At 43.9% G+C, this 17690-nt stretch overlaps 1 protein-coding gene across 1 annotated transcript in view; it reads left to right on the top strand.

Moving 5' to 3' along the window:
• LOC111141714 (p21 (RAC1) activated kinase 5) overlaps positions 1 to 17690 on the top strand; it is a 284924-nt gene that overhangs the window by 249860 nt on the left and 17374 nt on the right. The window contains exons 5-6 of the mRNA XM_022494496.1: positions 11629 to 12120; positions 14253 to 14386. Of these exons, the coding sequence (XP_022350204.1) occupies positions 11629 to 12120; positions 14253 to 14386 (626 nt within the window). The remainder of the gene's footprint in view (positions 1 to 11628; positions 12121 to 14252; positions 14387 to 17690) is intronic.

Below are 17690 nucleotides of genomic sequence, written 5' to 3'. Positions count from 1 at the left end.
GAAGAAAACTGAGGACCAGAAAGATGGGTATGAGGCCTCGGGGCCCAGAGATGCACACCACAGGCAGCCCTCATCTCGCTGGTGAAGAATCGGTGGTGAGTCACAGACAGATTTGGGGCACACAGAGAATGTGCTTGATTCTCTCTGTTCTCAGTGAGGGGAAATCCTCTGAGAATCTCCTTAGCCTCACCCAGACCGTGTGAAAAGCTAGGACCACAGACCAAAAGGAGGCATTAAGAGTGAAGTTCCCTGAGACACTCATACGCATTCACTCTACCTTGACTGATGGTCTTACTCCGTTTTCTGAATGACAACCAGATGTTCTCACCCATTACAGGAGACATTATCTAGAATCCAGTTCCCTGGATTCACACACTTACTGGCTGTAGGATCTTGTGTGTGCCTCAGTTCCCTCCTCTGTAGAGTGTTTCCATGACTACTTTGACCTTCTTCTACAGATGAAAACAGATGAGTAAATGTAAAGGAGTCCTCACAGAGCAGACGCTCAGTGTTAGCCCCAATTCCCCGACATATTTCTGGTTGGAAAACATGTCCCCAGATCTGCTAACACCAGCCATGGAACCTTTTACATATTATCAACATATGAGAACAAGTTCCAAGTAACTTTGACCTCACAGCCATTCCGTATAGACTAATAAGTTCTGCTGTCCTCACCTCAGAGATGCGGGTCACAGAAGGCCAGAATAGCTGTGTGACTTCCTCAAGGCCCCACCACACCTCAGTGAGCTAGCCTGAGGACCCCAACCCCATCACCCTACTGCTTGCTCTACCCTCTAGAATGGGCATGAAATTCTCAGACTTCCTGGATGTTAAGAGAGAGCAGAGTATCCAGCAGCATTCAAGCAAGAAGCACCATCCATAACTACATCTGTCATTACGATGAAGGTTCTTGCCAAACAACCCCTCCATCTTACGCCTACAATCTCCTGTGTCCCAGGCAGCCAAGTGACCAGTGCTGTATCACAGCACAGTCCAAACAGATGACATATTAAAGGGATCTGAGCAAAGATAGAGGGTGTAAGAAAAACTGGCAGGATTCCCCAGATCTTTCTTCTGGGGTCACCAGTGCAATGGTTCTTTCCACTGCTTAGCTGTCACTTTGCTTTCCCGGGAAGGAAAAAGCGGCTGAGGCAGTGTGCTCAGCCTTCCTGCACCAGTAAGTAAGGTAAGGACTCACTGTTCTCTGTAGCACTTGCACACCCAGATTCAGCCAAGGTCCAGGGACAAAACTGCAGTTCCTTATCCCAGCTGAACTCTTGCTGAGATCCTGTTAGGGCCCAATGGGTCACAAGATGGCAATACTTGGGAAATCTTACGGGCTACAGCAAAAATCAGAGGTCGGTGGGGTGGGGGAGAGAGAGAGAGTGGGAGAGAGAGGTGCTAATCACTTAACAGAACCATGGGTATTATTTCGACTTTTTTCTTTACATATAGGCTCTTATAGGATATTCATTAAGGTTCATAAAACCTGAAAACATCCAACGAGGTGATTCAGAACATCTCAAAGACTTGTCCATCCATGAGGCTTCACGGGGCCTTTGCGTATGAATAGACAAATCTTCCCGCGAATATTCTCATGGCTCAAAGTAAATTGTGTTTTAGTCACTGTGAGTGAGTTTTCCATTACCAAATTAAAATGAAATTAATTTGACCTGGCAGTCTCTGTCCCGGCTGTCTTAGAGGCCCTGATGTACTTGAACCATATTCCGCAGCAGGCAGCCAGTCCCCAGAAGTACAGACACCGCCCCTCCCCACCCCCACTGCTGCAGGTGGGGGCAGATCTCAGGTCTGAGTCGTCTGCTCTTGAACAGAAGATGCGTTCTGTGAGTTTGGAACAGCAAGTATGTGTGTGTGCGGGGGAGTGTTAATTGGACATACCAGTCCAGAGGTGGAGGAAGAGACCTATAAGCTTGAGCCTGCTGACTGAGCACAGACCTATTCATTTCTTTAACTAGGCTTTGCCTACGTGTACAGGTCATAAGCCATGTGTCCAGACTCTCTCAGCGTCCTTTTGCCGTATATTCTGTAAGGCAAAGAAAAGCACAACTCTTCCAACTTCACGTCAAAAGGTGTAAGTTCCTACATGCCCAACTAGGAATCCAGCGTCACGGTTTGGGAGAGTTCCTTGCCAAACACTAAACGTGGTGAATGGTTGTCTGCTACATGCAATTTGGAAATCCAGCCAGCGTCTGACTATCCAGAACTTATGCTACTTTCAAGTCCCCCGCGTTAGAATCTTCAGCAGACACCTGATTCTTTAGGTCCCCAGAGGTCTGGCTCATGACCACTGTTCCCTGGCAGTGACAGCGCGTGCTGCTTGCCTTTCTTAACCGAAATCCAATGGCAGCTCATAGCGTGCGTTGTGTCCCTTTGTCATCGGTGAAACAGGGCCACTCCACTGTGTAAATGAAAATAAGTAATTCGGAGACTGACTGTGGACGGGCACGAGTTGAAGCCTTGCCTCCAGGAGGAGTAGGAGCCACTGTTCCACGAGGATGCGGCAATGTGCCCCCACCTGAGGGTAGGCGGGGAACAGCCCCCAGCAGTGGCAGTCCTGCCCACGGCAGGGAGAATCAGCACAGCAAGACACAGCCAGAGGGACACAGGAGAGTAAATACATATTCAAGACATAGGACTGAATGAATCCCTTTCCCCTAATTGCCAGCCTCTAAAACATCCCTGAAGAGAAAGCTAGTTACAGATTCTCTCTGGAATTCTTATAGGCAGTCCTTTTCCTTTCCCAAAGCCGAGGCTGGTCCTCATATATTTCCCTTTGAGTCAAGTAAGGACAATTTAAGATGTACTTTCCCTGTTCAGATAATAGGGGTCTGTGATTCGCTTTTATCCCACGTTTGATTTATGTACAGCGAACAACACGCGGTCTGGCTTTTTTCCTCTTTGAGCTGAGCAGTCTCTGCTTTATTGTACTCAGAAAAGGTGGATTGGAGCACCACGCTCAAGCAGCTGCCAGCAGCCGCCTCCCATCCCTTGTAGCTCTGTGGGCAGTGGAAAGAGAGACTCGCCATCTTTCACGGAGCATCCTGCACTCCGATCCTTCCCGCACGGACACATGCTCACCGGGGCCCTCCCCCACCACCACCCCACCCCCGCCAGCCCAGCGTGATCTCGCCACAGCCTCCCTGTCACCAGTACAGAAGGCCACTATGACAAATAGATGTTGCGGCAGGATCTTTTTTTTTTCCTTTTTTCCTTTTCTTTCTCTCGCCCTACCCCCAACCAAACCTTTTTTTTCCCCCAGCCTTGGCATAAAATGGTCAAATGATGTTCTACTGCAGAATTCAATTTCACAGTTCAGTTAGGTCCTTGATTACACTGCCAAATTCAGATTAATGTGCATTTAACGAACATGGATCAGGGGAATTCTGGCTGACAGCCAGCTGTAATCGGAGCAATTGATAGCTATGTGGAGTTTTATGCCCCGTCCACCCCTGCGCAACACTGGTGAAATTGATTGATTAAATGAATTCATTGCTATAATTATTTATAATTTTGATACATCGCAAGCCTGTGTCTGACCCCGTCCTTGGGGACTTGGTGCCCATTGTGGAAGGGTAGTCCAGCTGAGTCGTTAGCCCCGGATTATTTATTCCCAGATCATGGAGCCTTTTGTTTGTTTTGTGCCATTATTTTTTGATGGGGTTTGACTCGACTTGAAAAAGCACATTCTTAAAGAACTCCTTGGAATGGTATGCTAAAAGGCAACGAAAATGGAAACTAAACTAGGAATGTATGTGATTAACCGTTTCAAGGAGGAAGGGAAACCAAGACTGCATAGATGTTCTTTTCGTATGTTTAAAGATTCCTGTAGAGATAAATCCTTTTCAGACGGTATTTGATTTTCGGTGACTATTAGTGGCCCTTGAGCACTGCCACTATGTCGTTAGGCAGGATGGGGGATAAACTGCAAAAGGACCTGGTCTTCTCTGCTTACATCTCTCCATATGGAAATCCCCTGAAAGTCCCTGGTCCCATTTCCATGAAGTTACTCTTTCACAAAATCCCCCCAGGCCATTCTCTTGGGAGGGCTAGGAAGAACGCCTTTCTGGTGTTTATTGTCCTCCCTCCTGCATAGTGACTTCCCTACCCCTGTTCCCCGTCCCCATCCCATGCCCTTGCGATAAAGTCCTCAAAGGTGAACCATGTCTGTCCATCCACCATATTTTGGAAATGGTGCGGGTGGTGGTAGGTACATTGGATTTGCTCATTAAATATCTGTATCTCTCACTGGCTCCAACTCCACTCTATTATGGTTTCACTCAACAATTAAACCCTACCTCTGTCTCAGGAAACTATATTCCAAATGTTCTCTCTCTCTCTTTTTTTTTTTTTTAGAATATATTTGAAAGTCAGGTTGTAAAAACAATCACACAGGTCAGGTTTTACTCCTGTGTTTACATGCATGAACTCTGGTTCATGTCTGTGCAAAACAACATATATGGATACATCAGATTTTTTCACCTACTTCCAAATATAGGACATCATGATGATTTAGCGTAGGACAATGAAATAATTAGAACTGTTTAAGAGCCACATAAGAGGGCCAGGAGGCCTTGTTATGGAAGAAAGCTTGGGTTTGCTTGCTTCTTAGCGGAAGAAAGGGTATTATTATATCTGAACACAAAGTTCTGATCTGGCCAATGTGAAAATGAAAGCAATAAATTCTGTATGTAGATGATCAGCTCATTTTGCCATGATGGTTATTTCTTTGTTGTGTATTTGGAGCTGGTTCCTCTAAAGCAAGACTGTTCAAACAAAACAACTTAATTTTCCTTTACCACCCTGCTCCCCCAGCCAGGCATTATCATTCATCATTTTCTGGCCCTTGGATTTCTTGTATCTTGCTCCTAGCTGCCCCCAGAAGACAGCTGAGCCCCCAGGGAAACATCCTAACCAGACTTTGGCTCTGTAGTTTTCTTTCCACACCATGCCCACCTCTGTCCTGACCATGTCTATCTTCTTATCATTGAAGGATAAGTCTGAGCACATATCAAAGGCCCAAGTTCTGAAGTGACATTATCTGGATTTAATCCCAACTGTGCCTCTTAATAGCTTTGGGACCTTTGCATGAGCTGCTTAAACTCTCTCTGCCTCCGTCTCCTTATCTGTAAAATGGGACAATTATGAGGTCTGTCTCATTGTTTAACTTGAGGTTTAAATGCATTCACATATATAAAGTGCTGAGAACAGTCTCCCACACACATGGAAAGCACTCAACGAATGTCAAATAGAATTAACACTCGTATGTATAACACCTACAAGGATAGACTCCTAACAGAGCAGTTGGTGAATGGAAGGGGCCGTCCTTGGGCTCCCAGTGACATGCTCCTGCATTTTCTCCAGGAATGAGTGCCCCAGCCTTGATAATACAGATTGAGGAGGTGACAGCTAATGGTAGAAATGCCAAAGCAGGCAAGAAACCAAGCCTGCGATGCCAGTGTGCCTTGCACCTGGGACATGTAGACACCCTCCCTGAGAGTGAAGGACAGACAGAGCAGAAGAACTAGGTTGCACAATCTTCTTAGGGTTATGGGGCCATTCGCCTTGGATTGCTGGTAGGTGGCAATTTCACCTCCCTGAACCTCCATTTTATCAACAATTAAATGGGACAAATTGCCCCCTTCTTGGCTCTCAGAAAAAGAATGAGGGTGCCACAAATATGCAGGCTAGCAATAGCTAAGACCCAACTGAGGGCTGTAAGTCAGCAACACGGTGGGCCTGAACAAGGTCACTCATCCCCTTCGCCTTCCCAAAGTCAGCTATCTGTCTGCCATCTTCTCCTTGAGCGGATGGAAGCCCGGAGGGAGGACCCCATGTTCTCTCAATGAGGAGGCAGTCAATTCTCCTTCCGTAGGTACACCTCAAGCTTGGTTCCAAAAATGATCCCTCATGAGAGTTCCTCCTCATCCATCATTATTTCTTTGAGTCTGTGCCTCTTACTGGCAGCCATGAAAAATAAGAGCACGGTTTTGTCGCGAAGACCTACTTTCCAAGACCTTTAGCTCCCAGTGAACAACTCAGCCTTTCCTCTCTGACTGGCAATGGTCCCGTTCATGCAGGCGAGGCTCCTCTTCTTTATGCCACACACTGGCTGCCAAGAGCAGACACTGATAATGCTGTTGACAGTCGATAAAGAAGAAAAGTGGCCCGAGGCAATGTGGAGCGATGTCTGCGACTCCTCCTGGATACAGCTTCCTTATTTTTAATATATCTTCAGAGATCAGTTATACATGCTTGTGGGGAATGAATTCAATTTCGCTTAACGTACAGGCGCCAATCCTCCATGGAAGACACTGGGGGATGCTGGCGTGTGATAGCTCCCAGGACATACTTTCAGAAATAAAAGGCATGGCCCCCACTTGCCTCACATGCTGGCCTTGTAATTAGCCTGGGCCTAGCTAATCTCAAACTTAATTTAAGGGAAGAACCCAGTTGTTTAATTTACACTGACATTTTCTTCCCCCTCCCCACCTCACATAAACACCCCCATTTTTCCTGTGTATAGCCCAGATCCAAAGGCTTAGCAAAACATCAGCATCATTCCAAATACAGCATCTTAATTATAATGCGGTGTTCAATATATTATAATTCAAAGCACCTTTTCTGATTGTTTTGAGGACTAGTGTTTAGGAATACATACGCTACCGGTATGTTATCTTCAATAAATGCTGGCTGGTTGGGTTTGTTTTTTTAATATTTTACTCTTTATTTTCTCTGATTTCCCACTCTGCTAAGGACTTTCTATAATGATACCAGAGCCTTGAATGTATTGGCCAGTCACTATGCAAATCTTTTGATGTGTGTTTTGTCCTTTAGAGCTCAACGTGACTAAAGAAGTCATTATTATTGTGATGACTCCCATTTTACAGGTGAGAAAACTGAAGCACAGGAGTTGAAATAACTTGACTGATGTCATGCAACTGGTAAATGGCCAGCAAGGTTTTTGAACCAAGAGCCTGTTTTCTTAGACACCAGGTCACTCTGGGTTGCCACAGTTTAGCCTCCTTAAAGCCCTATGAGGGAGGTATTTATGATTTCCTCTTACAGATAAGGAAACTGAGGCTCAGAGTGGCTCAGTGATTTGACAAAGCTGTCAGAGTCAGAGCTGAACCCTATGTATGTCCCTCAAAAGCATGTGTTCTCTGTTGAACAATCAGGACAGGGTGCTGGCTTTGCAGTAGCCTGGTTCCTGCTGGTTTCTGCTGGTTGGTGCAAGGCTGTCTAACTGGTGAGCTCAGCTGAGTTGATGATGGTGTTCTGCAGACTGGGAAGGGCTACACTGTCACTTGGGAGCCAGTGAATGGGACAAAAGTGAGAACGGTGCCATGGCAACAATGTTAAGGAGCCCACTGTGTACAGCTCTTGCTGCCAGATCATGGAATAGACATTTGTTCATGCTGTGTGTTGGAGCAGGAGCTTGAGACACCTGCCTTCTTCTAGCCAGCCGCCATATTGCCAGGTCCAATGACCGATATACCCCATCCTACTTCACTTCTCTCTGGCATCCAAATTGCTCATTACTCCTTCCTTCTTGAAATGTATTCCTCCCTTGGTTTCAGGACCCCCTAGCCCCTTCATTTCTTTCCTGTATCACTGGCCAGTTCTCTGCTCCTTTATGCAACATCCTTCTGCTTTTTCTGGTCTCTGAATGTTGGAGTCCTTGGACCTTCTCTCACACATGCAACATCTTGGCTTTTAATACCAACTAATGGTATGATTCTCACCAATGACTCCCAGGTGCATGGCATTAGTTTCAGCTCTTTCCTAGACTCAAAGCATGTCTAAGTCCCCTCAGCAACATCTCTGCATGGATGCTTGATAGTTCTCCCAATCTGAACATGGCCATGCCAGAATTCTTGGCTTTACCATGCAGTAGTTACCTCTTGCTCTGAAACAAATTATCACAAAACTTAATGACTTAAAACAATAATAAACATTCACATAGTTTCTTTGGGTCAGTTTTCTGTGACTAAACTAGCTGCATGATTCTGGCCTTGAGACTCTCAAGAGGTGGCAGTCAAGATGTCTGCTGGGGCTAGTCCTCTGAACGCTTGACTGGGGCCAGACGATCACTTCTAGGATGGTTCCCGTGGCTGTTGGAGGAAGGCCTCAGTTTCTGACTCTTGGCAGGAGGTTTTGCCCTTCAGCCTCTCTATAGGATTCTTGAGTGTCCTCATGACGTGATAGCAGGAGAGAGTCAGAGCAAGCAATCCAAGACGGAAGGCAATGGAGCCACGATATCTTTCTTGGTCCCAGAAGGCACTGGCTATCACTTCCACTGTATTCTTTTGATCTCACAGAGGAGCCTGATATGGTGTAGGAGGAGATGACACAAGGATCCTCAGACCCCATCTTGGATGGAGGCTGATTGCCACACTTCATGAGCCTACCCCTGCCCTGCTACTCCTCAGACCATTAAATGGCCTGTTGCTCAGGCCAAAATCCTGGGAGTCATCTTTGATTCTTTCCTTTCACATTTTAAGCCAATCCACCAAAAATCGTGCTAGCTCTATCTTCAGATCCTACCATAGGCCCCAGCATTTCTTATCCCAACTAGAGCACCCTCTCTAATCTCAACTCACATTGACCACAACAAGCTAACTGGCATCCCTGTTTCCACCTTTGCCCCAAAGGTCTCTTCCCCTCTAGCACCCAGAGATCAACATCAAGCTCATATCTCTCCTCTCTCCTCAGCAAACTGTAGTGGTTTCCACATTAATCAGAGTGACTACCAGTGCCCTTGCTATGACCTACATGATCATCCCTCTGGCTTCTTTTCTGGCCATCGTTCATACCAGAAGAGTCCCTGTGCTGTTTGTGAAGCCTGTATTTGCCTAGAATCCTGTGTGTGCCCTCTGCCCAGATGACCCCTCTCCTGTTCCCTCGTATCAGCCAGATTTCTACTCATTCATCTTAAATCCTTTCCTCTATTTCCCTTCATATCTCTATTACTACTGGACTGCATACTATACACTTACTGGTTTTCTTGGTTATTATCTGTCTCCTTCTCCAGAATATAAACCCCATGAGGGCACAAATACCATCCATTTTTATTATTGCTGGACCTTCCCGTGGAACCTGAAATGATGCCTAGCACATAATAGTAGCTCAAGGATTAATTTGTGGACTAAATGAATTAATGAATGTACTACATGGGAACAATGGGCTTATTTGGAAAGATAGAACTTTCTGCAGTGGTGGAAGTGTTGTGTATCCATGCTGTCAATGTGATGCCTATTAGATACTTAAAATGTGATTAATATGACTGAGGACCCAAATTTTTATTTTAGTTTTATTTTTTTATTTATTTCATAAAAGTAGCTACATGTGGCCAGTAGCTACCATATTAGAGTAGATCTAGATCCTTGGGGTGAATGGGGCATGGAGACATGTCCATGTCATTTCATGTACATCCCAGTAGAGCGGTAGAGACTTCCTAGGGTGCTGTGTTAATAAGGAGCCTGAAGTCCAGTCAAAAATCTTTTTGAGCACCTTCTGTGTACCCAGCACTGTGTTGTCATCAGGATATCACACAAGAGTGCAGTGATTGATTAGTGCCTTCGGTCCTGGGCAAAGAGGTGAATGTGTTATGATGTGGTATATTTACCATATGTGACCCTAGTTGTTCCAGAGCTAGTCAGAGGTCCTTCTTGATCCCTCCCAGGGAGTGATTGCTGGAATGTACACCTAGTGTCCTATAAACCCCTCACTGACTCCTCCCATCCCTGCTTTGCCTGCCCTCCCTATTCTCCACTGAGTTCCCTCAATCCAGTCTTCATAACTAGAGTAGAATGTTCTCTGCCGGAATCCTTTCAAGGAATGACCAAATTGGTTTTCACACACATGCTCCTGCAAATTTTGGCTAGTCTCAATTACATTTCCACTTATTTGATGAGAACATTGCGTGTGTTTACCCTATGGTCCGTACTGAAAAGCTGCTTAGCACAGGGAGTCATATTTTCCCTTTTACCTATACCTGCTAGGTGATGTGTATGGCCCATACTCCCCTCTAGTATATGAGTTCAAAGGCATGGGGAAAGCATTCTACCCCCGAGATTTCTCACTGAAGACTAACATCCTTTAATGACAGATGGGATCTTTTAATCCTAAAAAAGAAAATAGGGTCTAAACACCAAATAACACCTTGGATAAGGCACATTTTAACTAAAACTTTCCCTATGCTTCACCTGAGTGGAGAAGGTCCTTTTTTAGGAGCAGTGGGTACAGTTGGTGCCCCAACCTTTTCCCTTCATCCACCTATTGTTTCTGTCTGCCAACACTGCTTTTCTTTGTCTAAGGTGGTAGTTCTCTGCCAAGAGCAATTTTGCCCATATTTTGGGGACATTTGGTAACATCTCAAGCAATGTTTTTGGTCCTAACTGGCAGAAGTGGCTGCTACTGGCATCTAGTGGGTAGAGTCCAGGGATGATGCTGAACGTCCTGGACACACAGGGCTGTCACCCACATCAGAGAATTATCTGGACCCCAGAATTAATGGTACCAAGATTGAGAAATTCTGGTCTAAGAGCTGTCACTACCCATTGGAGCCTGCTCAGCCCAGGACATGGGAAGTCAGAAATGCCAGGAAATTAATATTCATGGAAGTAGGTATTAAACAATGTTTTGAAGGGAGGCAGTTCATAAATACCCCAGCTCTTGGCCCTTCAGATGGGACAGCTCCAAGGTACATGCTTAACATAGTCTCCCAGAGTGGACGCTTACCTGGTGGAATTAGGTTCCAGTTGCTTGACTGGTGACGTGCTGTGTGTATTAGGTTTCACCAGAGAGATAACGTAAGGGGATGTGTATGTGTACACAGAGTCTCTCCTCTGGGGATGACATAAATCCTTCCACTTAAAGCCTTCAACTGATGGGATGCAGCCTACCCACATTATGGAGGACAATCTGCTTTGCTCAAAATCTACTGATTTAAATGTTAAGCACATCTTTAAAAAGTAAATAAATAACTTCACTGTAATATCTAGACTAGTTTTTGACCAAATAACCAGATGCCATAGCCTAGCCAAGGTAACACATAAAAATTAGCCATCACACTCAATGACTCATCCTTCATCGGTTTTCCCCTTCTTTGTCTTCACTTCATAACTCCTAGAATCACCTTCCACTACTTGCATTTAAATTCAGGTCTCATAGTCTGCTTCTGGGGATTTTTCTTATTTTTTTTTTAAGATTTTTTTTTTTTTTTTTGGACAGAGTACTAGCAGAGGGAGCAGTAGGGGGAGAAGCCAGCTCCCTGCTGAGCGGGGAGCCCGATGCAGGACTCGGTCCTAGGACCTCGGGATCATGACCTGAGCCAAAGGCCAATGCTTAATCACTTAACCGACTGAGCTACCCAGGCATCCATGCTTCTGGATTTTTAGTAGGGAAAGGGGAAAAGAGCGGCTGGATGGGGTGGTTGTAGGGTAGGTAAAGGGTCTAGAAGCAAGAGCAAGCTCGGAACTCACAAGGCAAGCATCACCCACAATCATCTCATGTACGGTGCTCTTCAGTCAGGCCAGCTGTGGCTTGGCCCACTGCAGCATTCAGACCTAGCATGTGAATCCTCTCCATCTGTGTCTGTCTTCCCAGGTGGATTACGATCGAGCACAGATGGTCCTCAGCCCTCCGCTGTCAGGGTCTGACACCTACCCCAGGGGCCCCGCCAAACTACCTCAAAGTCAAAGCAAAGCAGGCTATTCCTCAAGCAGCCACCAGTACCCATCTGGGTACCACAAGGCCACCCTGTACCACCACCCCTCCCTGCAGACCAGTTCCCAGTACATCTCCACGGCTTCTTACCTGAGCTCCCTGAGTATCTCATCCAGCACCTATCCCCCACCCAGCTGGGGCTCCTCTTCAGACCAGCAGCCCTCCAGGGTGTCCCACGAACAGTTTCGGGCTGCTCTACAGCTGGTGGTCAGCCCAGGAGACCCCAGGGAATATTTGGACAACTTTATCAAGATTGGAGAAGGGTCCACCGGCATCGTGTGCATCGCAACCGAGAAACATACAGGGAAACAAGTCGCCGTGAAGAAGATGGACCTCCGGAAGCAACAGAGGCGAGAACTACTTTTTAATGAGGTAGATGGTGTGTTCGGATCACTCTTTCTCTCCTGTGTAACGTTTACTTCCCATTTCAAAAATATTACCTGTAGGGTTCAGGACCTCAGAAAGCATCGAAAATATAAATACAAAGATCACATTCCCATAATCCTTCCTTCTGGTCTTTGTCTCTGCGGGTTATGGTTCTCTAAAGAGCTTCATGTGGATCAGTCACCATGCTAAGCACTGACCTTGGCTTGATTCACACAACCTGTGAGACAGAAAGATGCTACCACCATGGCCATGATGAAATCTGGACTCAGATAGGTGAAGTGACTAGCCCAGGGTCACACAGCAGGTCAATGGCATAGCTGGGATTTGAATTCTAGCAGATTCCAAAGACTCAGGTTACACTATCCACAAGGGTGTATATACATGATTGTGATACCATGTTTGCCCTTTGTAGTCATTTTTTTTTTTTTAATCTCAGTAAACAGAGGTTAGTTTACCAGTGGATTACCACTATTTTAGAACTTTAAGATACATGCACTAATGAATTCTTCCTGTGGAAAATAGCGAAAATACAGAAAATGTCCCATAATCTCACAACCAAGAAATAGCCCACATTAATATTTCTGGATTTCCTTTCTGTAATTTTTTTCTCTTTAGAGAAAGTAATATATAATACCGACTTCCAGAAAGTTTTTAACAATGAGGACCCTCACTGACAGTCCTGTCTCATTCTCCCTAGCACTGGATACTTGTCAAATTATCTCTGTTAATCTGGTAGACATGAGTAAATCTTCCTGCTCTAATTAACACTATTATTACTAGTGAGGGTAAAATTACTTGTATATGTTTTTAGGCCATTTTTGTTTTATTAAACTATATGTCCTTTGCACACTTTCCAATTAGGGTGGTAACATTTGTCTTATTGATAAGTGAAAGGTCTTGATATATTAAGGAATTAACCCTTTTCTATGTGTTTGTTGAACATATTTTTCCAGTTTATTTGCCTTTTACATTTATTACTTGAAAGTTCTAAAATGCACATAGGAGGAAAAACATGAATACCTATGTCTAGGGACATAAAATATTTTGGAGTAATATTCCTCTATTGATTTTATGAGCATTTAGGGAAGAGAGATGAGCTTCCGTGGATGGAAAATCTAGGTCTTGAATAAGATGGCAAGTCAGGATTCCAATGTTAGATAATATGTCAGTCTCTAGCAAAGGATGGACCACACACATCTCCTAACAGACATTATAAAAATGCAATCAAGAATGACTTTGGATTCTTCTTCTATGGAGGCTCACATGAAGCCACATATGGCTTCAACCCCCAGGGGTGTTCATTTTCTCGCTATGTTCCACATCGCAAAGACAGCCCCAGGTGAGTGGGCTTCAGCTTGTCACTTCCACAACACTGATTTCTGGAACTTATTTCCCAATCACAGTGCCAGAACAGCCAGGACAACATAATGTAGATAATTTTGTAATTTATTAATTAATGTTAAATCTGAAAATGTCACCAGAAGCAGCCGTGGGGCAACAATTCTTGAAAGCTCTCTCTGGTAAGTTCAAGTTAACCTTGTATATACCTGAATCATATTTGCTTTTACCTTCAAGACCTATCCTTTGTATTCAGCCCAAACCTCTCTCACACTCAACCCAGACCTCCTCCCAAGATGTTAAGTTAGCCTCATGTGGCCCCACTCCTACTGTTCATTTCATTCACTTGTGAGACCTACTCTTCATATGCCATTTAGAGTTGGTGACTTTTGCCAGGTTAAACAATGGTGGAGTATGAACAGTGCATTCTAAAGGAGACCCTTAGGGATATCTGTTTATACCCTCCCCCTCAACGCAAACAGTCAGCAAAACTCCCTCTTGTAAGTACAAACCTTGCCAGAGTTCTCCCTGTTTTCACTCTCATTATCCCCAAACCTAGCATCTGGTTGCACTATCATTTTCTCTGAATTGACTAACTGGATTCCTTTCATTGTTGCTAGCTACCCTCAATCCTGTCTTTTTTTCTATTATAGACTCCTGAATAAATCCCCCATCAGTATTTCTTAATCAGTTATACTCACAGCACAGTTGTGGCCACAAGAGAACAGAAAGCCAAATCTCACCATCACAAGTCATAAAGCATCTTTCCATTTGCCCAGGTTGTGATAATGCGGGATTACCACCATGACAACGTGGTTGACATGTACAACAGCTACCTTGTCGGCGATGAGCTCTGGGTGGTCATGGAATTTCTAGAAGGTGGTGCCTTGACAGACATTGTCACTCATACCAGGTATGTCTCTTCATTCTCCAGACAAATAATTCCAAATGATTATTATTTCTTATCCAGGGTAAGCCCTCAACGACTATTTTTACAAACTCTTTATAAATTGGAAGCCCTTTGAAGTCAGGGAGTATGACGACCCTTTTTCTTTAAATTCCCTAAATGCCTATTGTAATATCATGTATGTTTAGTTCATTCATTCAGTTAACATTCTCCTTGTCCTCCAGAAGTTCATTAACACCTAATGATTTTAAGTCAGCAAACTGATGACAAAGGACTTTTGGTGCCAAACAATAGAATTTCCCATTCTTAGGTATTTTGCTAAAACTGAATTTTATTCTGAGTTGCTATGCTATTGCTCTGTAGTAATACCACCAAGGGTACCTGAGTGAGGAAGAGGCAGATGGAAGATGAGTCAGAGTTTTATGTTATAATGAGAAACCTACATAATTGAAATTCTTCGATTCTGTTTTTAAATAGTCTTGCAAGTAACAATGGTTAATTATCATTATTACCTGATGTGTCAGTTGTGGTCATTGAATTAAGTGTGTCTTGATCACCTTTTATGTGCCAGGCTCTTTCCTGAGTGCTGGGGACACAAAAGATACAAACAATTAAAGTCTCAAATATATTCCCTCAAGGATGTCACAGGTTAGAAATAAATATATTATAATATTTGTGCAGTAGTAGAAAGATATATTGAAGCAGCAAAGAATACCCGAGTATCTCTAACAGGGAAAATAAAGATTTTCAATATAAGGGGTTAACCAAGATGAATTTTGAGAGTTGCGTAGGAGTTTGCTAAGAAGACAAGTGGGAGGAAATGGGCATTGAAGGCAGACAAAATATGTGCTAAGACAGTGTTCTTCAGATTTTAATATGCATACAAATTACCTGTGGGTCTTAGTAAAATGCAGATCCTGATTCAATAGAAGGGGGCATGAGATTCTACTCTAACAAGCTCCCAGATGATGCCAATCCTCCATGTTCACGGACCACATTGGAGAAGCAAGGTTCTAAGGAACAGACATATTAAAAAACAAACAAACAAACAAACAAATGTTACATTTGGGAAACTTTATAAATTTGCTCTTGGTAGTAAATAACGCTCCAAAGGGATAAGAGATGATTGTCAAGAAGGAAAGGCACTGGATGTTAGCTGATATCACCGAAATGGTGCCTAAACTGTAAGTGAATCTAGGTGAAAAATAGGGGGGAAGCAAGGTAGCAAGAAGGTATTGAGGGACACTGTGAGAGATAGAATATGCTGTTTCTCCCTAAAATCAGGTGGTGTTTCAATCATGACCTTCTACAGCTCTCAGTCTCAGTAGACCACCTAAAAACAAAAGAACATAAGGGAAGACACTGAAGGTTTATCACCAACATTTCAGATGGCAGATTCCTGTTGGTAAACCCATGTGACCCAACCCTCCCCAAAGTATATAAGATCATCTTAACTTAAAGGAACAAATATACTGAAGAAACCTAAGCTTAAGACAAATGTGACTTGCATCTAAAACAATTAATAAAAATATATCCAGAGGAGAGGATTTTTTTTTTTCCTGCCCCAAAAAACTTCAGATAACTACACATGTCTCTCCAGAGCTCTCTCTTTTGTCACAGTTTTTTTCAGTTTTTATTGTGTGTCAGTGGGATCCACTTAAGAGCTAGCCTCTCTGGAATCCATTGTGTTCTCTAATCCTCTCCATCCAGTTTTGTCAATAATTTCCTGTTGAAGGCAGAAAGCTCCAGGGAGTGGAGAGAAGTTGTATGTCAAGGAACTCTTGAATATTTAGAACTTGAAATCCTTTGAATCTTAAGTTTAGAATTTAATTCTTGAGTTGTTTGGAGAGATTTTCCTATAGTAGATATTCAATAAAGGCTTTACTGAATGATTGATTGATTAATAAAATAACCCATTGCTACTCAAAGTGTGGTCTGGAGAATAGCAGTATCAGCATCACCTAGAAGCTTGTTAGCAATGCAGAATCTCAGGCTCTACCCGGACTGACCATACACAAGGTAACCAGGTACTCGGGCATTTCCAATGGATACCAATGTTTTAGCCCTACCTAGCATCTTGTTAAATTACATCCTACTGGTTTCCAGGAACAGAGGGTCCTAGAAGGCAAAGGAAAGTGCCGAACACTTCAAACATTAACTCCTGTAACCTCTAAGAAACAGAGCCAGGATTTGAGTTTGGATTTGATTCCAGAACTGAGGCATCTTTAATCCCAATTTAGGCTTCCTCTCTGCAGAAGTAGGAAAGCACAGTCTTTCTACAGTGGGTCTTATACATTTCAAAGCCACTGAATTCAGAATCAGTACTATTTGTTACATATGCCAATTAAAGGTGATTTTTCCAGTCACTGATAGGGGCTCAGATTCCATTAACTTTTGTTGTCGCTGACCTATAAACTATTTTAATGCCTGCTTCAAATAACTGGAATCCCATGAAATCCTAGAAAAATGAATTTTATTAAAAAAGGTGATTCCTGCTCCTGAATTATTTTTAAAGTATATTTGAGCTTATCCCTGCTGATGATGCTCTAAGTCTCCGAGGGCTCTGTGGTGGGCAGATGTGGGAGTTGTTAGCCATTGTTTTCACAATCCAGCACAATGACCAACCCATTCACACAAAACCAAGAGCACAGAAGTCTCTCAGACAAGAACATTTTCTTCTTGCCTGCCTTAGTAGGAGAATGAGGCATTGCTGGAAGAAGCGTCTTCAGAGAGAAAGGGTACCCATTCTCTTTACACCTTTGACCCTCTCCTAATTGGCCACCTCTTTGGATTTTACTTTGGACTCTTAATTTTACTCAGACATGGTTTGCTGGCTTCAATAAGACTGACACATATTCAGGGCCATCCATTTCCTTGTCCTGCTGAATTATGAGTTCCCCGGGGTGATTTTCCAAGGCTGTCCTTGAATTTGGACTCTCGTCAGTTACACCCTCTGTCTCTCCTGACAGTCTCCTCTGTTGGCATGACTGTTTAAGGAGCTCTTTCACATTTGCTATCTGGCTTGAACCTCACACTGTTTCCGTGAGAGGGAAGTTTTATACCCAGATGAGTTAGGCCTCTGGGGGTTGTTTTGATGGTACTGATGTCCAAGTAATTCTTCCCACATAGGTTCTTCATGGCTGAAAATCCATTCATATGAGTTGCAATGGCAGTGTGATACAGTGGGGACATTGGAAAAGCATGGGTCTGAACTCAAGAAGAGGTGGGGTTGCATTCATAATCTGGTCACTTTCTTAGCTGGGTTAACTTGGGCAGGTCACTTGACCTCAGTCTCTTCTGAAGCCAGAAC

Source organism: Enhydra lutris, unplaced genomic scaffold, assembly GCF_002288905.1.
Source record: "Enhydra lutris kenyoni isolate GAN:26980312 unplaced genomic scaffold, ASM228890v2 scaffoldscaffold6, whole genome shotgun sequence".
In the NCBI taxonomy this organism is placed as follows: domain Eukaryota; kingdom Metazoa; phylum Chordata; class Mammalia; order Carnivora; family Mustelidae; genus Enhydra; species Enhydra lutris.
Note: the sequence above shows the minus strand (reverse complement) of the source record. Positions and strands in the feature narration are given on the sequence as shown.